This window comes from Pongo abelii, chromosome 6, assembly GCF_028885655.2.
Source record: "Pongo abelii isolate AG06213 chromosome 6, NHGRI_mPonAbe1-v2.0_pri, whole genome shotgun sequence".
In the NCBI taxonomy this organism is placed as follows: domain Eukaryota; kingdom Metazoa; phylum Chordata; class Mammalia; order Primates; family Hominidae; genus Pongo; species Pongo abelii.
The window spans coordinates 104,145,285-104,167,076 of record NC_071991.2 but is presented as its reverse complement, the minus strand read 5'-3'; the positions used below and the strand labels follow the sequence as shown (position 1 = coordinate 104,167,076).

Sequence of the window (21,792 nt, the reverse complement as noted above, 5' to 3'; positions counted from 1 at the left end):
TATTTCATTTGTGAATGATAATATCCCCTCTTATGCAGGGCGTCCTATCCATTTCTTTCTTCTACTTTGATGTACTCAGTAAGTCTCAGTATGAAGACAGCATTTAAGCTTAGTGTAACCAACTCTGAACTCTTTATCTACCAACCACATATCACCGGGCAGGTACAAGAACTACCTTAAGCAAAAATGCTTAAAACTTTTTATAGCAGAGAGCAGCCTATCTGCCCTCCTTGTAACTGGACACTATTTCTTGTTTTCTAATTCAAACTTGCTGAAAAGCAACTACATATAAGGTCTAGTTATTTTTTCTCCTCAAAGATCACCTTAAAAAAAAAAACTTCCCTTCCCCTCAAAAGTCTCTTTTACCAGACAATGGTCCCTTTAGAGTATATGGAGCTCCCAGGAGCATACCCAGATCCTTCCCTCACAAACAGACCAGATATTCATGGGTGGGGTAACAAAGAAATAAGCCTATAAAGGATGATGAATGATGTGTATGGACTCAGCAGTCTGGAAAGGAAGCAGAGAGGAAGACAGCCAGGTGGAGGAGGGAAAACCATCTGAAGGTAAGGTCCCAAATCAGGATAATTGTCTGAGATGCCAAATAGAGATCTGGTCCTTAACAGAAAAAGTTTATGCATGTCTGTACTAATACTCTTTTTAAAAAGGAGAGGAAGGGCCGGGTGCGGTGGCTCATGCCTGTAATCCCACCCAGCACTTTGGGAGGCCGAGGCAGGCGGATCACGAGGTTAGGAGATCGAGACCATCCTGGCTAACACGGTGAAACCCCATCTCTACTAAAAATACAAAAAACTAGCCAGGTATGGTGGTGGGTGCCTGTAGTCCCAGCTACTCGGGAGCCTGAGGCAGGAGAATGGCATGAACCTAGGAGGCGGAGCTTGCAGTGAGCCGAGACTGGACCACCGCATTCCAGCCTGGGCAACAGAGCAAGACTCCGTTTCAAAAAAACAAAACCAAAAAAGAGGGAAAGGACATCTTTCCAATTTTTCCCTTATTCCCTGAGAAATTGTATTAGCCCTTCAATTTCTACTTTATCCTCATTAACATTTTTCATTTTATCTTTCCAGAAATTACTTTTACATAAGGATCTATACTTTCTTGTTCATATCACTCCTTAAATCAAAAGGCCCTCAGATTTCCATGCATTGTAGCATACTGTCCAATTTTCGATTTCAAATTATATGCTGAATGTTTCATCTTTTGCCCAAAAACTGCCCATCCTGTTATTACACATTTAGATATATATGAAGTATCAGAGAATGGCCCAACTGCTAAATATTCCTTTTGTTCATCCCTGACTCCCTAATTTTAAAAAGTGAGTTTTAGCAGTTCTTCTGTTTAACCATTTAAAACAGAAGTACCAAAAAGTAAAAATAAATAAAAATGAAGGGAACAATGTGATATTCTAAAATGTATATGGCCTAAATACTCTGTGAAAATTAACATGCTCAACATGTCCAAACACTAACAGCACTGATTTCTTCATCTCTCTATCTATTCAGGGGTAATATAAATTTTTACCTGTCCTCAACTCCTTAACTATACAGTTAAGACTTCAGATATCAAAGCTCAGTAACACAGTTTAACACCCAACAATAAGCTGCACGAGCAGACAGTGTTAGGAGGTAGCCCAGACAGCAGAGCATTACTCAAAATGCTGGACAGAATAATACATCTTCAGGGAGATACTCCTTTCCTTATGTCTTATGTTTTTATTTACACTGATTTTCTTCTGAAGGGTTTACTCACTTTCCATAAACTGTTATTATTAATCCTATGACTCTGCTGTAAAAAGTGAAAAAAGTATTATCTCTAGAGAAAGAAAAAAAATCCAATAGTTAAATCAGGTTTTTAAAAAAAAATAAATAAAAGAATTTTTAGCTTTTTGACTATTAAGATTACAATAAAAACTAGGACTATAAAGGAAATAAGAACTCTGAAAGGAAGTTTTCTTTCCTGTGGAAACGAACATGGAATTAAACTGAAGTTAACCAAATTCCATTTGCTCTAGTCAAGATCAATATCCTGCTAAATGTAAGAAAAGCAGCACAATTTAATGGGTTACAAGAAAAGTGAGATTTCATACCTAGTAAGTTTATTCTTTAGCAATGCATTACACTCAAGAGCACTAACAAAATTTACAGTTATTCCTACACTACCTAGTATAAAACTCTGCTCTATCATTTTCCACTCACAGGTGTGCAAATATAGGCATTTCTCTCCCTTATAAACTGTCATATTTATCCATTTCTTTTTAGGGATAAATAATGAAGTGTTTTCCACTTAGGTCTCCCTAGGCATATTAGCTGGAAGCTTCGTAATTTCATAGCACAACTGCTCATTTTCTTAAACTCTGTCTGGATATATGAAACAGTGATTTTTACCAATGGGAATCCACCTTTGTAAGTTTAAGATTTAATATTAGCAAATTTTAGAATTAGCAAACAGGCAAATAACATAAGGCCACATAAACTATGGAAGAAATAAACCTAGACCAAAAGGAACCCAATTAAAGGCTGATAAAAGTTTAAAATATAATCTTGATTGCAACTCTGTTTCTTTAGAGAAATACAATTTTCATTTCTATATGTAGAAATGTATAGTAAAAGTATTTCATGGTCTAATTTATTTTGAACATTTACAAATATTTTTTACTCTATGGTTCTCATTATCACCTTTATCTAATTCTCAAAATATGAAATCATGGTAGTGAGTGAAATAAGTCTTTGATCATTAGATAAGGAGCTTAATTCTAATGACTTATTTTAAATTCTAATAATTTAAAGCATTATTACCTTTAAACTAGAAAAATTTTTAAATAAAACCTTTGTGTAATGATAGAATGTTTAAATAAAAATATAATCAATGCTCCTACCTATTGTAAAATGAGCACTGCATCAGTGGACTTTGTGGACTGGTCGCGATATTTGCCAATTCTGTTAGCCAGTCCACCTCATTTTCACGGTAAGTAGTTTCTGGTATGTCTGAGGTATTTTGGTTCCAAGATGATCTTGGGTATTCTTGATGTGAAACATCTGAACTCAGCTGGTACATGCCAGATTGGGTAGGATCACTTTGAACTGCCTGAAGTTCAGGAAGGTCATCTGCAAATAAGCACACTCAAAATCATAAAAAGGAAATTGCTAATACAAGGAACAATATTATAACTGCAGTTAAAAGAGAAGTCCTCAATTTTAGCTAATTGAGAGAGGAAAATCATAAATTTAACATTCTGTTCACAGACTGGAAAAACATGGTTTGGTTTGTGTTTTCTGCTTTTTATTCCCCCTAGTTTTTTGTACCTCACCTAGGAGTGATCCATATGTCATTGAGACATTTTTACATTAACAAGTTAATGAAGAAAAAGGCATTTTATGTGTGCAATATGGACTTATTACTCACATACTTTAATAACCTGTTACACAGACTATAATGAAAACAATAATTTCCATAATGATAATATAGATCACATAAATATTTAGCTACTACTTACACAACTCTGTGTTAAAGTATTTCTTTTTACTAATAAATTCTGAACTTGTTAATATTTACTGGTTATTTATTGGTTATTTTTTCCTACAAGTGAATTCTTAAAAGGCAGTTCATGATACCCTTTCAGCTCCCCATAAGATGACTGGAAATATTACCCAAGTACCACTCATGCACACACCAAGCACTATAAGGAACACTGAATTCCAAAACACTGAATTCTTAAAAAAAATTATATATATATTCTTTAAAAAAATCATATATATGTCTGTATGTATGTGCGTGTATGTAGTAGGGAAGAAAAAGCATCTTGAAGGCTTAAAAAAAAAAACTCTCCATGAAACACATACCTACAAACTCCACAAACCTATTGGGTCCCTTAAATATACAAGTCAAGAAAATTTCTAGTCTCCTAAATGTCACTATAAAAGTATGTATAATTCCCATTCAGGCAAATATTCCAGAACAGTCTACTAAAACTGAAATGTCCTATCTTTAAAAAAAAAAAAAAAAAAAAAAATTTTTTTTTTTTTTTTTTTGAGACAGGGTCTTACTCTGTTGCCCAGGCTGGAGTGCAGTGGTACAATTATAGCTCACTGCAGCCTTGGACCCCTGGGCTCAAGTGATCCTCACGCCTCTGCCTCTCAAGTAGCTAGGACTACAGGCATGTGCCCACCATGCCCAGCTAATTTTTAAAGAAAATTTTTGTAGAGATGAGACCTCACTACGTTGACCAGGCTGGTCTTGAACTCCTGGTCTCAAAATGATCCTCCCACCTTGTCCTCCCAAAGTGCTGGGATTACTAGCGTGAACCACCATGCCAAGCCAAACTGAAATGTTTTAATTAGAAGTACTGACTCGGGATATCCATTTGTAAAAACTGACTTCTTTCATGGAGTCATGAAGGAGCCAAGGAGTTCTAGAACATCACACTAATTTAAAATAATTCTACCCTACAATTTTCATGCTGATATAGCTATTTCCTTTCCCTCATTGCCTTTGACCAACATTTATTTACTGCCAAGGGTTCATTTCTGTTTCTGAAGTTCAGGAAATTACTTTTTAAACGAAGTCATAGGTGGAAGGGGCATGTTATTTTACTCCCCTGGGCCCTAAGTTTCTGAGTTCCTCCTTAAACCAAAAACTGAGAAAGATCAACTACCTGATTAAAATGGCACTCCTTGCTCAAAAGTAACCAGTACTCAATAAATACTAGGGCCCAGAAAATCCTTGGCATTCAAGCACATTATGTGTCCCAAGAGCTTAAGATCTCCAAATTTCCAAACATTACCGTAGTAATAATCTCCTCCATTTCATCATTTGTAAAATTAAGACAGCTGTATCTTCTCACCAGGGTTTTTATAAACATGAAGGAAACCCCCATATATTAAATGGGGGCAAAGCCAAGCTGAAAAGCTGGGCAGCAAGCCAAGGTGACTCATTACCTCCATACTCCTGAACACCAGCCTCGAAGCAATACAATTCAAAAACACACCTCAATAAACTTACACATTTCTACAGGTCACATATCTCCAGGAGTAGTTTAGCAATAGTAACAACCATAAATGTCAGATCCTCAAGTTTCAAGGGTCCACTGTAATTTCCACATCATACCAGCAAATCTGCCACGAAGAGTGGCTAAGCATATTTTACTGAGCTCTCTCGAGTATATTTCAAAAGTAGCATCTTTCGGAAAGCCACAAGTGGGGTCCGATCTTTATACACAAAGTAAAGTAGTTTAATTTAACAATCTGTAAATGAGTCTCTACGATAACCATAAATAGCCCAACTCATGTTGGTTTTAAGTAGTATTTTAAAAGCAATAGAAGAATGTTGAAAATTCCTAATATACAAATACTTCATATCCCTTTCTAGCCAGTCAAGGTTGGTGGGGAAGCGGGCTAAGTAGAAAAATTTATCTGAATCTTAGTGAGATTTCTATATAACTTTTAATTTTGCTTACCAAGCTCCATGTGTTCATCACAGGAGTTATATCCAGGTGAAGATGGCAAATTCTCATTACACTGCAGCAACTCCAATGAGTCATTCATTCCTGAGGCTCTCTTGTCCATCACCAACAGGAGTTTCTGTACTGCATTAGGCATCTGATTTGTCTTCACTTCCCACACCATGTTATGGTGCTCTGACTTAAAATAAAAACGACATTAAGAAATGATGTCAAGCCATGCAATTTGGGCATTACACAAACCTAAAATAAATCAGAGACATGACAATGGTGTTTTATTTTTTTTTGAGACATAGTCACACTCTGTCACCCAGACTGCAGTGCAGTGGCGTGATCTCGGCTCACTACAAACTCCACCTCCCGGGTTCAAGCGATTCTCCCGCCTCAGCCACCCAAGTAGGGGGGATTACAAGCACATGCCACCACGCGCAGCTAATTTTTGTATTTTTAGTAGAGATGGGGTTTAGTCATGTTGGCCAGGCTGGTCTCGAACTCCTGACCTCAAGATATCTGCCCACCTGGGCCTCCCAGAGTGCTGGGATTACAGGCGTGAGCCACCATGCCTGGCCACAATGTTAGATTTTAACTTAATCACACACTGCCATTTATAGCTCCCTCAAATCCTTTAGACCCGGATGACTCCTTAACATCTTGGCCTACAACTGAATACTCAGCACTAAATTACATCTCAATCCCAAAACATTAATATCTTGAATTATAAAAAAAAAGTCTTTTCTGCTGAGGAAAAATGGTATTGTATATACTTTTATTTAACCTAGTAACCATCCTTTCAGATGCAAAAACTGAGACTAATAAGACTCTTTTTTTCACTTGTACCTTCAAATTCAAAACGAAATTTAAAAACTTTCCTTAATAAAAGTTAAAAAAAACTGGAGGAATATTCTATTTTGTCCTTTTATTTTTTTAAAGATTCTATTTTAATGTCTCTATTTACTGTGTTTTTTATTTTGTTTCCTCATTCTGAAAGTAAACTACTTCAGCACACTTAAAAAAAATACATTTTATTTTTTTTGAGACGGAGTCTTGCTCTGTCACCCAGGCTGGAGTGCAGTGGCACAATCTGGGTTCACTGCAACCTCCGCCTCCTGGGTTCAAGCTATTCTCCTGCCTAAGCCTCCCTAGTAGCTGGGATTACAGGCGCGTGCCACCACACCCAGCTAATTTTTTGTATTTTTAGTAAAGACAGGGTTTCACCATGTTGGCCAGGCTGGTCTCAAACTCCTGATCTCAGGTGATCTACCCGCCTCGGCCTCCCAAAGTGCTGGGATTACAGGCATGAGCCACCGCGCCTGGCCAAAAAAAATATATTTTCTAAATAACATTTAAGAGTTTCTTAAAATGGTCATATGTTACAATTCTCATAAAAATAAAAATGTTCTTAGGTTTTCTTAATGAAAATTTGGGACCTAGCCATAATAAAAGATACCTGTCATTCTGAATAGGATATTATGTATAGAAAGATTAATAATAATCATGGGAAATTTAAACAACTAGTACATCTACCTGCAAGCCTACAAAATTATCACAAGGAAGAGAATATGGGTTAATACATTTAAATAAGTTCTCAGCAAAATCCAACAACTAAATATTATTATGAAAGGAAAATGTGGTTATACCTTTTATTCCACCCTTTGGACAATGATTAAATTAGTTCTTTATTTAACATAAGCAACAATGGTAAGATTTTTCTGATTTCTCAGGCTCTAGTCTAAATTCCATTTTTTAAAAAAGTTCTGGCCTGATGCAGTAGCTCATGCCTATAGTTCCAGCTACTTAGGGTAGACTGAAGGGGGACGACAACTTCAGCCTATGCGTTGGAATCCAGCCTGGGCAATGTAGCAAGACCCCCCCTCTTAAAGAAAAAGTTCTAATGAGTGAATATGAAATACACAAAAAAATCCTGACTTTTGCAACAACATATTTTTCCTCAAAATAAAGCAATAAAATATTGCTGTTAAAAGTCACTGAAAGTCAAGCACCCCAGTGCAGGCTGATCAAAACTGCACTGAAAAAATGTTAATCACTTAATATTTATAAGCTTTTTTTTTTTTTGTCTCTTCATATTTTTATTTTTCTAATTTTTTTGAGACAGAGTCTCGCTCTGTCGCCCAGGCTGGAGTGCAGTGGCGCAATCTCGACTCACTGCAAGCTCTGCCTCCCAGGTTCTCGCCATCCTCCCGCCTCAGCCTCCCGAGTAGCTGGGACTATAGGGGCATGCCGCCACACCTGGCTAATTTTTTGTATTTTTAGTAGAGACGGGGTTTCACCATGTTAGCCAGGATGGTCTCGATCTCCTAACCTTGGATCTGCCTGCCTCGGCCTCCCAAAGTGCTGGGATTACAGGCGTGAGCCACCGCGCTCGGCATATTTTTAAAGGAATCATCATGCTCAATGAAGGACAGGCTAATTTTTTCAACATGAAGATAAGTGTTTTCCTATGTGCGACTGGGTTTGCATGCATGATTTCTTGGTGGTGTTGGTTCTTTTTATTTTCTTGAGCTGCAGGTGTTAAATCTCTCCACGCAGAGTCACTCTGATGCACCTACAGCTGTCTGGCTCTCTGCAGATCTTCTTGGCCATTGCTGTCTTTATTTTTATTTATTTTTATTTTATTTTATTTATTACTATACTTTAAGTTTTAGGGTACATGTGCACAATGTGCAGGTTAGTTACATATGTATACATATGGCATGCTGGTGTGCTGCACCCATTAACTCGCCATTTAGCATTAGGTATATCTCCTAATGCTATCCTTCCCCCCCTCCCCCCACCCCACAACAGTCCCCAGAGTGTGATGTTCCCCTTCCTGTGTCCATGTGTTCTCATTGTTCAATTCCCATCTATGAGTGAGAACATGCGGTGTTTGGTTTTTTGTCCTTGCGGTAGTTTACTGAGAAGGATGATTTCCAATTTCATCCATGTCCCTAACAAAGGACATGAACTCATCATTTTTATGGCTGCATAGTATTCCATGGTGTATATGTGCCACATTTTCTTAATCCAGTCTAAGCTTTCTAAGTCACGATGTTAATTACCAATAAACACTGATGACACTGATAAATTTCTTTCTACAAAGACTTTTTCACGATCTTTTTGGTTTTGAAATGTATTCCTGACTAGAAAATACCATCACTGTGCAAGAAAAATGGGAAAAAAAATTTTTTTGGAAAAAAAGGAATATGATTACTTCTAACCCCACCAATCAGAGTTACTTTTAACATTTTGATGTATTACAATCCAATTTCTTCTTCGTGTACACATATACTCAATCATGTTTTTCTTCATATTTCATATTATAGTTTGATACCTTTTTGCCTAATATAAGTTCATAAACATTTTCCTATGTTATTTTTTTCAAAGCTCTAAATGGTTAAATTTACATCATAAGGATGTACCGAAATTCACTTATCCCCTCTACTGCTAAATATGCTATTCCCAGTTTCTTCATTCTTCTAAACACTGAATTTATATTCTTTTTAAAAAGTATTTGCTTACATCTGATTATTTTAGATTGCTAGATACAGGGTTCTTGATACATAGCCCAACTGCATGCATACTGCCTTACTGTATGTCTAATATTCTATTTTGAATGCTATCTGCCTATATCCCTCAAAAATAACCCTTAGCCTGGGCACTGCTTTACAGCCTTGCTCAATACTGACGATACAATTTGCTACTATTATGGTGTAGCAAAAAGGGCACTGGGTTAGATGTAAGGAAATGGGTTTTGATTCCCGCTTGATCACTTACCAAATATATGACCTAAGTGACTGAGTTTCTCTTCATCTGTAAAATAGAGCTAATGATACCTGCCCTACTCTCCTCGACAGTAGTTGTGAAGATGAAATGAAATAGTGAAAAAAGTGTAAAATGACATCTTTTGAAATTTTTTTATCCCCAGACATAGGGCAATATTAAACATACTTTGGGTTTATAATGTCCTAAATAGAAAAGTTACTGAAAATACATATAACAGGTGGAAACCAGGTAGCTATTCAGTTTCAACAGTCTCCTCCCTAGGAGATATTATGACAAGTCATCCAGCACATCTCCATAAAAATCATGTATCATGCCATTACTTTAGGCCCCTAAAAGATGAAATTTGGAAGAAATTAACGCTTCTCCAGTTTAGTACAATGTACTGATCACAATCAGTCTTAGCATATAGTTACAGCAAATATGCTGGGATATAACAATTTCCCCCACAGAACTAGTGACTAGAGAAAATGTGTAACACAAATCTATTTCTCAAGTATGAAATCACGATTTTGAGCCTCCACTCTCTCTCTGGAAAAAAAAAAAAAAAAGCAAATTTAATTTCATCAGTGATTCTCAACTCTACCCTGTGGCACACAGAATTATATATATGCTTAAAAAAATGTTGTCCAGGCCCCATCCCCAGAGGATCTGATCTATTTGGTGTGGGGTATGGCTTTGTGCACTAGTTTTTGTTTCCAGGTGCAGAATATTGAGATACATTGGGCTAAAAATGGTTGCTAAATTCCTACTTATTAAAAAAATCATTTATTTAATAAATACTATGTACAGGGCATTGCATTAGTTGCAATGTTGGATCTCACTAATGAACAATTCATCATGAGTCTGACTTTAGTGGAAAGATATAAGCAAATGACCATAGTTCTACAGAGCAGGACTTGGCTATGAATGGGTTAAAAGAAAAGAAGGGGCTAGATCAGTGGTTCACGCCTGTAATCCCAGCACTTTGGGAAGCCGAGGAGGGCAGATCACGAGGTCAGGAGTTCCAGACCAGCCTGACCAACATGGTGAAACCCTGTCTCTACTAAAAATACGAGAATTAGCCAGGTATGGTGGCACGTGCCTGTAATGCAACCTGAGGCAGGAGAATCGCTTGAACTCGGAAGACAGAGGTTGCAGTGAGCCGAGATCGCACCACTGCACTACAGCTTGGGCAACAGAACGAGACTCCATTTCCGAAAAAAAAAAACGAAAAAAGAAAAAAAGCCGGGTGCGGTGGCTCATGCCTGTAATCCCAGCACTTTGGGAGGCTGAGGCGGGCAGATCATGAGGTCTGGAGCTAGACACCATCCTGGCTAACATGGTGAAACCCCGTCTCTACCAAAAATACAAAAAATCAGCCGGGCATGGTGGCGGGCGCCTGTAGTCCCAGCTACTCGGGAGGCTGAGGCAGGAGAATGGCGTGAACCCGGGAGGCAGAGCTTTCAGTGAGCCAGGATTGCGCCACTGAATTCCAGCCTGGGCAACAGAGCAAGACTCCGTCTCCTAAAAAAAAAAAAAAAAAAAAAAAAGAAGAGAGGGAGGTCTCCCAATGAGAGAAACTCACATGAGTAAACTCATATAGCTGGCAAAGTCCTAGTGAGATCAGAAGAATATAGAATCTAGTTTTACCACAAAGTAGGATGGCCTTGTGTGTCATGTGATCATGAACACTGAGGCTATACTACTACTACTACTACTATATGGAAAGGTAGTCTAGGATCAGAGTCTTCAATTGTAGTTTAGGAAAACTATTTATTTATTTAGAGACAAGAATAGGGGCTGTGAAATCAGGCTGCCTGAGTTTACATACCAGATTTGCCACTTACTAGCTATGTACCCTAAATAATTTACTTAAAATCTTCATGCCTTGTTTATAAAATGGAAATAAAAGTACCTACCTCACAGGCTGTTATAAAAACTCAGTGAGATCATGTAAAATGCTCAGAATAGTGCCTAACACAAAGCAAACCTTCAATGTACAGTGGCTAGTGTTATGATTAGCAATTATCAGACAATGAAGAACCACTGATGTTTTTTTTTTTAAAAGAGGTCTGACATGATCAGAACTATATACTTTAAAACAGTCTCTTTGAGTCTATGGACAAAATCATACTGAAATACTGTATGAGTATGCAGGAACACCTATAATATTTTAAGGAGGGTATTTTTTTTTTAAAGAGAGCACTCACATTCCCAGTCTCTATGTAAGCCACCCGTCTCCAGCTTCCTCTGCAATGGTTCTCAGTGCAGATTCCTTATTTAGTAACTCTTAAGAGAGAAACTAGTCATACTATGTGAGTTCTTTAAACAACTAATATTAACAGTTTAGATAGGAGATTTTAACTCTTTCCATAGAAGTATTTCTGGCATCTTAAGTATACAGAATATAATTTAACCTATTTTGATAACTAAAAATCTTTATGAATATCTGTACTATGCTTCACATACAGATGTGAGCTGCAGTCAACCCTATCTGAACTGAAAACATTTCCCATTTTTACCTTTATTATGAAATTTAGAAGTTGCACTACACATGTATCTCTCTTCAGAGCTATCCTCTGTGTATGAACAGTGCTGTTCTTGGGGTCCACAGAAGCACAGCTGCAGTCTGTCTTGTCTTACCCCTCCCTCTGCAGAGCTCTTTGGTTTCCTCATTCTTCCCAGCTAGAACTTTTTTCTTCTCTACAGCAGGTCCTGCAGTTTCCAACATTCACCAAGTATAGTACACTAATATCTCTTTGCAACTTCTATCATTTCTTCAGCACTTTGTCTTAGTTATCAACCACCATCCCAAAACTCCTTAAATGAAGTTGGAAAAAAACATTATTTTAATTTCAAAACACAGCTACCTATAAATAACCAAAAGAACCAAATAAATATTTACTGAATATAAGTTCTATGTGTTCACACCTCTCATTGCTCAAGGCTATCAGAAGTTTGGTCCTGAGAAAACTGAAGTTCTGCTACTGTAAAACTACCATACAGTAAGATAAGCTACACTTCAAGACAACAGACTTCAGTTTCACTCTTACTAGCTGTGTAACCGGGGACAGGTCACTCAATCTCAGACTCACGGTCCCTCTACTTACCTCACAGGGCTATTCTGAGAGTTCAATACATGAAAACAAAATTCAAAACTATATACAAATGGAAGTTTTCTGTCTCTTCTGTCTATCCTCAACTATCTTGGAGAAACAAAGCAAGGTCTCCAATACAGTAAAGGAATACCAGAGAAGCCCTTACATTTCTTACTCCCCTACATACATTATACCAATTACATACTCATTTTGATAAACAAGCTCCTCTTTCAAATATCTCCTGGTAGAGCTAACCCTATTGTTCATTCATGCTTTTGTATACTGCTTTGGTATCAGATTCAACACAGCTTGCCTTGTATTTTAGTTAACTCTGCACATGTCATCTCTTCACTAGATCAGTGATTCTCAGTAACTATTTTCCAGAAGTTGTACTCTGAAATGTCATGTTCAGTGTTACAAATTTTACTTTCTTAGAAGGCCCCATTGCTTTTGGTATGCAAACTTCCAGAAGCAAATATCCACAAAATCTTAAGACAGGAGAGAAAGAGAGAACTAGAAAAAGCTAAGTCTCAATGAATGAAGAAGGAAACTAAGTTTTACAAAATGCTTACCTACACAGCACTTCCATGTACTTCATCTAATTTTACTTTAAACTCAGAAGAACTCTGTGAATAAAGTATTATTATGGATGAGGAAAACAGGACTATGATGACTAAATGGGATCATTTTCTTTTTGAAGGCGAGAGCTGAGAGGGAAAAAAGACAAAAGGTATAAGCCAGCATGGGTTACTTCCTGCTTTCAAGTGCCTATTATTCCCTGAATCCTCACCTTTCCATCATGATTATGGAATCCACAGCAGGATCTTCTATTAGGCTCTCCCCTAATCCTGAAGGATTTCCACACCCAGTCCAGACTACATGCTCAAATTGTTTTCAAAGAGTAGGTGAAGAAAAGGTAATTTGCAATTAATTTCTGTCTCTGAAACTGAGGTATTTTAAATGGATTACATAATTACACTCTAACAAAGTTTATTAAATGCAACTTTCTATACCAAAGCATCCATAACAAAGTATATTAAGTGCAACTTTCTATACCAAAAGCATCTCAGAGGCCTTAATGCTGTTCTTTTAGAGTATTTTCAATAAAACTTCAAAAGATTTCACAGATATTTGTCTACAATCTAGTTTGCCACTGGGCTATGAAAAAAGACAAAACAACAACAAAAATCCTTAGTGAATTCGTTTTGGTCACTTACCACTTTCATGGTCCTGAACAATTAAATCTCTAGGCCTGTTTTCTTATTTGGACCTGTTTTTTTATTTGTAAATAAGACTAGTGGCCAGGCCCAGTCACTCAGGCCTGCAATGCCAGCACTTTGGGAGGCCAAGACAGGAAGATCGCTTGAGCCAGGAGTTCAAGACCAACCAGGGCAACATAGCAAGACCCCATCTCTAAAAAATTTTTAAAAATAAGTAAAAAAAAAAAAATGGGACTAGTACCTATCTACCTATCAGAATTGTTGTAGGTATAAAAGATATTACATCCCACAGACACTGCCCAATCCACATCTATACAAGCTCTTTAGTAATTTCATGCTCATTCAACATAAAATGCTATATTGATCAAGACAATAGAAAACCCATTAATAGCAGAAGCAGTCATCCCCAAACTGTTTTAGGAGTACTGTCCATTCAAGTAAGTATTTAAGATGAGTCATATAAGTCATACATTAAAACTTGACATCATCTAAAAATTCTTATGAAACTTGTTTTCCTAAACTTTAGTGCTTCATAATTTCTATTATCATTTTCTATAGAGAAACTAGAAACATAATTTTCTCCATAATGTGGTTCACTGAGTTTACAAAACTAAGATGAAACTAGAAAGGGAAATCAAAACTTCATTCTATAATTTATCAGTCGAGTAAGCACAAACAATATTTTGCTTTAAAGTGGTTAAATCGCTCCTCAAAAGTATAATAAGATAAACTCCTAAACATTTTTACATTATCTATAAAAACTTGTGGAAAAAGCTTTTTTTTAAAGCTATGTTCAATAACTTTTAAAAACTCAATGAACCACAATTATGGAGAAAATTATGTTTCTAGTTTCTCTACAGAAAATGATAGTAGAAATTATGAAGCACCAAAGTAAATGCTGATCAGTATATGAAAAATGTGAATGTTACTGATATCAGGCAGTTAATAAGAATATTAGAGTATGCCATTTTTTTCCTGAATTTTGTGATAAGCAGGTATCTGGCAGCTTTAATTTTTTTTAATTCATTGTGATTTATTTTTCCATTCTAAGTAAATACTCACTTTCATACTTAACAGACATAAAATTCCTGGCATTGACTTTTTTTTTTTTTTTGAGAGGAAGTCTTGCTCTGATGCCCAGGCTGGAGTACAGTGGCCTCATCTTGTCTCACTGCAATCTCTGCCTCCCGGGGTCAAGCGATTCTCTTGCCTCAGCCTCCCAAGTAGCTGGGACTACAGGTGCGCGCCACCATGCCCAGCTAACTGTTGTATTTTTAATACAGACAATTTCACCACGTTGGCGAGGCTGGTCTTGAACTCCTGACCTCAGGTGATCCACCCGCCTCAGCCTCTCAAAGCGCTGGGACAGGCGTGAGACACCATGCCAGGACAGTAGTAACTTCTAATGGATAATGTATGCATAGGGGGGAGAGGGGAGTACCAGTATCTTTATTTCAAACACATATACAAAACACCAGCTTGCAATTCACCCTGAAGAACCCTCAGCGCAGAGCAGTTTAATAAGTCCATGCCATCGTGCCATATGCCTTCTTCACTGGGCACTTCGATTAGTGAGGAAAGAATCCAAAGAAGTTAAAATATAGTGGGCCGGGCGCGGTGGCTCACACCTGTAATCCCAGCACTTTGGGAGGCCGAGGCGGGCAGATCACGAGGTCAGGAGATTGAAACCATCCTGCCCAAAATGGTGAAACCCCGTTTCTACTAAAAATGCAAAAAAATTAGTTGAGAGTGGTGGCGTGCACCTGTAGTCCCAGCTACTCGGGAAGCTGAGGCAAGAGAATCGCTTAAACCCAGAAGGTGGAAGTTGCAGTGAGCTGAGATCGCACCCCTGCATTCCAGCCTGGCGACAGAGCGAGACTCCCTCTCAAAAAAATATATATATATGTATAATTATATATTAAATATATATGTATATATTTAATATATGTATATATTATATATTTAATATATATGTATACAGTGAAGAAAACAATTCTTACAGTGACAGTATCATGTTTGAAGTCTGAGAGGTATGCCCTGTGAAGCACACAGGACAGCGGAGACATGTAGGTGGGCAATCCTGGGAGAAGGTACCCTTTTAACTAGTGTATGTAGTTAGGAGTTTGAGAAGTTAAGAAAGAGGAAGGGTTTTCGAGATAGAAAAGCTAAGTAGGTTTACAAAACTAAGATGAAACTAGAAAGTGAAATCAAAACTTCATTCTATAATTTATCAGTCGAGTAAGCACAAACAATATTTTGCTTTAAAGTGGTTAAATGGCTCCTCAAAAGTATAAGATAACCCAAAAACTTTAGGGAGTGGATTTACTTCTCAATATAGTTCAAATTTCCTTGAAATTTTGTCAACTACTGTCTACCTTGCAAGAACTGAGTTTAACCAAGGCAACTGAACAGATGACCGACTCTACCACACTCATTTGCAAGATAAAGGAAAATAACAACAAGAAAAAAAACCCAAAAGTACAAGACACACATTGCAGATTTAGATCACTGTTAAATGACCAGAAAAGTATTTCCAAATGTTAAAATTATTCTAATTCTCAAAAAGTACCTTTAATTTCAAAACCACTATTAGGAGTGGTTACGGCTATTCAGAGGAAAGTATTAATAAATCTAAAGCCTCCATCCGAGCTGTTAGTAGGACTCCATCGCTTCCCAGTATGTATAACTCCTTTTCTAAGCTTCCTCTCGTCCTGGCATCAGTGGCACCGTGAGCCAAAAACAAAACAAACAGAAAACTTGAGCATTACCTCACTGTCAGTGCTCCTTCTAAAAACGACTGTAGCTAAAAACTCCCTAAGAATAAACTAGAGTGTAGAGCGCACAGCGGAGAGTGAAATAGCCTAGACAGCACGCAGCATTTAAAGCTACAAAAACCTGGCTGTCCACTTGGCCTGGCTTGTTTTGTTTCGTTTCAATCGGCCTGCGGTGGCAGCATAGGTTGAAAGGCGGAGACTGGAATCGCCTGCCAAGCCTCCTCTTTGGGTCACACAGAGCGGTGCCTCCCGGTTCACGCCAAGTCCATCCCCCACCCTCTTTCGCCATTCATCGCGTTCCCCTCCCTTCCCCCCATCATGTGACCGCAGCCCGGACTCCGGGCTTGTTTTTCCCCTCGGCTCAACCCCAGCGCGCAGGCGCCTGGGAGCCCATTCATTCGAACTGCGTAACAATGAGCCCCGGGGCCCAGCGGCTCCGCGAGCTCCTCAGCTCGGCCAGAACCCCCCTCAGTCCAGAAGGAGGCGGCGCCTCACTGGGGTCCCCCACCTCCGGCCAGCCCCCCACCCCTGGCCAAGCTCCGACCCTCCGCCCACAAGCGAGGAGTTGAAGTCAAACTTTCCTGGGCAGCCCCGGCGCCGCGTCGGCCCCTTCCCCCGCCCTGGCCCGCCCCATCTCCACACCCGGCCCGGCCACCCACCGCGCGACCTGGCCCCGAGCGTCGCCCTCCCCCTGCCTCCTCCCGGCCCCCGCCCGAGACCCCCTAGCGCCGCCGCCCCGAAGCCCAGGTGAGCTCGCGGGAGACGCTGGTCCGGTGGGCTCGCCGCGGGCACCAATCGAACGGTTAACTGTCCCCACCCCAAGGGCAACCCTCCGAGGAGAAGGAACGAGGACCCGAGCCCTCCCGTCTGCCCAATCCCCCGCGCTCCTGCCCCTCCCTTCCCCACCCCCACCTCTTCCCTAACTGAAAGACAACAAACCTGCCGCGAAGTGCCGGCAGCCCAGGCGCGGGCCGCTCCGGCCACGACAACACCACCAGCAGCTCTCGTACCCCCTCTCCGACCGACGTCGGCCTCCCCCGCGCGGGTTACTGCTCCCGCGGCAGCTCTTACTCCTCAACCGAAACTTTCCTACTTACCAAACCCGTCGCCATTACCAAGTCTTTCAAGCTTCGTCTTCCCCCTCCCCTCAACCCCCTGGGGGTTGAGCCCCCGCCCAGCTCTTTCGCCCTCTTATTGGACTGCAGAACTGCCATTCGGTCCTTCCCCTTTTCCATTGGGTCGTACCGTGGTCCGTCTCGGGGAGCGGGCATGTATTGACTTTTGTTTAGTGTTTACTGGAGAAGACGGCGTGTCAATCACAAGAGTAAGTGCTTTGGATTGGACTATTGCCTAGAGTCCGGGGACCCGAGCCAAACTTTGTCCCCGAAATGGATTGTGGGTTCGTAGTCTCAAACCTTCGTCCTTGGCTGTGGGAGACTGCTGGCTAGGGAAGAGCTGGACTACATATCCCAGAGGCGCTTGCACAGCGCAGTCTTGATAGTAAACAAGAGTCATAGGGACACGTGTATCAGCTCGTTTGTTTTGGTGTCTGGGACAAAAGGGAGGGGGCGGAGGAAGGGAGTGTTTTAAAGCTTGGGCCTCTTCTTTTCCTCCCGGCCTCTGCTAACACTTAGAGCGGCCCAAGCCTCTTACAGCACCCAATCCGGGCCATAAACAGCCAGAGTTGCTTGCTGCTCAAGAGTTTGGCAGGAGGCCAGGGTATTGTTTTAGTGCGAGGGGAAGGAGATGACTGCACCAGCGGAAGTACTGCAGGCTAGCGAGGGACTTGGTCACCCACAAATCACGGCCCCAGGCACGAAGGGGCCGAAAGTGATGCTGGGGGCTGCACTGGCAGTGGGAGGAACTAGAAGTCCTTTCTCTTGTGCCTTGCCTCACCACTCCCAGGACAGCAACTTGAGATTGCCTTGTCAGCTCTGTTCAGTTCACCTAAGTTTGTTGAGCCGCCACCTAAGTGCCAGGAAGAGTGAGGCTGGGGGATGGACTGTGAGCAAGCGAGAAGCTGGGGTCTAGATAATTTACAAAGTGGGGGCGGACGATTACGAAATTGAGGCAAGTTAAAGCGGCATTTTCCATACTGGTTAGTATGCTCGTTGGTTAACGTAATACAAAGGGGCGTAATGTATAACGTAAACTGATTTAATTTGCGAATCATTATCAGTAAGTTTCTCTGGTGAGTTTTATTAACCCTCTTCTTCTAGACGTTTTCTCATTGATGAAAGAAACTGTCTTTCCACTTCATTTCCACTAGGAGTTCCTCAAGTTACGAATTCTCTGACTCACCAGAGACGCTTCCCTGCTTTATAGTTAACTTCTCTTTAAACATGGCTGTCCATTTACAGTCGGCTGCATCTAGTCAATAATTGGTGTCTTTACCATTCACATTACAAAGGCATGATTAAGCTTTTTTCCCCCCTTTGAACCTTTAGTGTTTAATCATTTAAATTGTGCCTTAGATTTTATAACTTTAGATCACTAAATATATGCTTAGAATTAAGATGAGGAAAACCTACATTAGTAAGAAATCTGTAAGAGCAAACCTTTGGACAGAGCCAGAAATCACACAGCTAGTTATTTCTTTAAAACCTCCTGCATTTCTTGGATTTTTAAATATACCTGAAAGCCGCGTAACAAATCAAGAAATCCAAAATAAGCCCCCATATGTTGAAATCGAGTTTAAAATTCTTGAGGATTCCCCATTTGAATCCTTGAAGTGAAATTATAAAGTAGTCCTCCCGTGTAATCAAATACTTTCTATGTTCACAAATAGTAATAAAGCATTCTATTTTTTATTAAAATAATTCAGAGGAGAGCCAACAGAACGCTTAATTTTTCCCTGAGGAAAAAGGACAGGATTTGAATTTATCATCTTTCAGAAATTATTAGTGACTCAGAGAAATGAATGTCTCTGCTACTTTGTGTGTGCTTTTCCTTTTTTTTTTTTTTTTTTTTAAACAATGGAGGGTCATCGTGTACTAGAATAGAAAATATAAACTCTACTCCAACATGTAATTTCTTGACAAAAAAGAAAAATCTGTGAAGTTCACCTAATTATTTAAAATTGTTTTGAGATATTTATGTCTAACTAACTCCTTCTAGGAAACTAAAAAACTTTTCTCTTTAAAAAAAAAAAAAAGAGCTGGCAAGAGATTGAGATACTGCTTTACCCCTCTCCAGTACACAAACTGTGAGATCTGCTTTCAGCTAAACCTTGTTTTTAAAAGTTAAACTATTTTAAAGTTTTTACCAGATGCCTTAGTGGTGATATTTTTTATCGGGGGACACCAGAAATGGGAAAAAAAATTCAACTTTAGATCCAGATATTGTACGATATATTACAAATAATAATTTATCCTTTAATAGCTCTGTAAAGCCTTTTCCATTCATTCAGAAACGTTTAGTTCCATTTTTTGACCACTGTGCCAATTATTGAGAATAAAAAGATAGAAAACATTTTTTGCACACTTTTTCTCATTTTTGTCCAAGTCTTTAATGTGGTTAAATTTAGATAGTTTAGTCACAACTGATTAAATACTAGTATTAGAATTCGCTACACCTTTAAGTGGACAATTAGTCCAATCTTCTGACTTCCCTTGGGGGGCTAAATGACTACATTAGTAGCTTATGTGTATTTAACAGAGACATCATCATTAATTGAGTGACCAATAAAACTAGCCAACTTATAAGCCAGAACAAAGATCAAAGTACAAAACTAGTAAGATCTCCTTGGAAATTTTTACATGTGCAAATTATACTCTCAGACTAAGATATAACTACAGTTTTTAACTATCCTTCAGATGTTTCCATGATAAAATTGACGTTAAAAAATCAGTTACTTTAAATAACACCTCTTCTTCATTGGTACAGTCACCATATCTATACACACATATACACACATAAAATGTATGCAAAAAATGTCAAGAAATTGTCAAATCAAAATGTCTTTCCAGCAGTTTGTAAAGTTACCTGTTATCTTAAATATCAAGTTCTAATTTGTTAGAGATAGTAAAAAACGAACAGAAGAAAAACAAAAAACCGATAACTCCTATTTAGGAGTGAAATAATGTGTTTCCCTGATTCCACCATATTTGATACACCAATGACTGCTTTGCTGAACTAAAGAGAAGTTCAAGTACGTGCATTGCCTGATATTGAAAATAATCACTTTGAATTGTCAAAAGGTAAACAAATGAAATCACATGAACAATAAATGGAGGAATTGAACACATGTATGGTCTAATAAGTACTTCTCAAAGTTTTCAGACAGCATCTTGCATATTTAAACTCTAACAAATATCCTTCCATATACCTTACTATCCTTTCAAATAAGTTAATTTTCTAATTAGTTGAAAGTACTCAGGTAATTCAGGCATTGTAATGAAATCCACAGGAGCTAATGATGGCCATTTTAGAACTGAGTCATCTGTCTCCTGTTCCCGTAGTTCTTGATGCAACTCAAGTTTAGATTTTGCTCCGATGACCAGAAAGCAAGACCTTTCTTCAGTGGCTGATAAGCTAATGACTTAACACTATAACCACATTAGGAAGAAAAATCAACGTAAAAGGGAAGAATCAAAATGATTGTGTCTCCGGCTTGGGTAATTGCAGTATGTTGGGGAAGGGTGGTTATGCTGATGTTATTGACTGAGGGAATGCTGGAGAGGATAGCAGATTTGGGGACTGGGAGGAAGGGAAAGGATAGGTTCAACCTCAGGTGATGAGCATGCTGTGCAGGCAAGAAATTTGAGTCCAGAGGTCCTTGGGCAGCTGAATATATTCATCTGGCATTTAGGAAGTCCAAGTCTAGAGAAATAAACCTGGGTATCCTCAGGACATAGAGAGGACTACTCATTTTTTTATCCCAATTTTTCTCAGAAAGTTTTTGTCAAGTCTAATTTGGTATAAATGAAAATGTATTTAGAGAAGGCAACAGTTCTATTTCATCTCACTCTCGATGTTTAAAATCAAGCTCAAATGACTATTCTCATGTCCTGCAAGTTTTCTAGAGATCATTAGTGTTATCTGAACTATTTAACACAAACTCTTACATAGTATCTTCTTCTCCCACCTATTTGGTATCCTAGGACCTTCTCTGTGTTTAGTTGCTAGCAAAAAGTACCTCATTTTAAGTGCAATTAAGTCGGATAAAGAGCAATTAAAATTGTAGGAATAGGGTGGGGCACGGTGGCTCATGCCTGTAATCCCAGAACTTTGGGAGGCTGAGGTGGGTGGATCACAAGGTCAAGAGATCGAAACCATCCTGGCCGAAATGGTGAAACTCCATCTCTACTAAAAATACAAAAATTAGCTGGGTGTGGTGGCGCACACCCGTAGTCCCAGCTACTCTGGAGGCTGAGGCAGGAGAAACGTTTGAACCCAGGAGGCAGAGGTTTCAGTGAGCCGAGATCACACCATTGCACTCCAGCCTGGGTGACAGAGCCAGACTC

At 39.1% G+C, this 21,792-nt stretch overlaps 1 protein-coding gene across 38 annotated transcripts in view; it reads right to left on the bottom strand.

Moving 5' to 3' along the window:
* HBP1 (HMG-box transcription factor 1) overlaps positions 1–21,792 on the bottom strand; it is a 38,733-nt gene extending 16,941 nt beyond the window's left edge. For 2 of the 38 annotated variants that reach the window (XM_054558962.2, XM_054558961.2), the window contains exons 1-7: positions 16,449–16,810; positions 16,123–16,264; positions 13,124–13,208; positions 12,906–13,040; positions 11,879–12,055; positions 5,474–5,657; positions 2,897–3,125 (exon numbers count right to left, since the gene is read on the bottom strand). In XM_054558962.2, coding sequence (XP_054414937.1) covers positions 2,897–3,125; positions 5,474–5,657; positions 11,879–11,911 — 446 coding nt within the window. In that variant the 5' untranslated portion in view covers positions 11,912–12,055; positions 12,906–13,040; positions 13,124–13,208; positions 16,123–16,264; positions 16,449–16,810. 38 annotated transcript variants of the gene reach the window in all.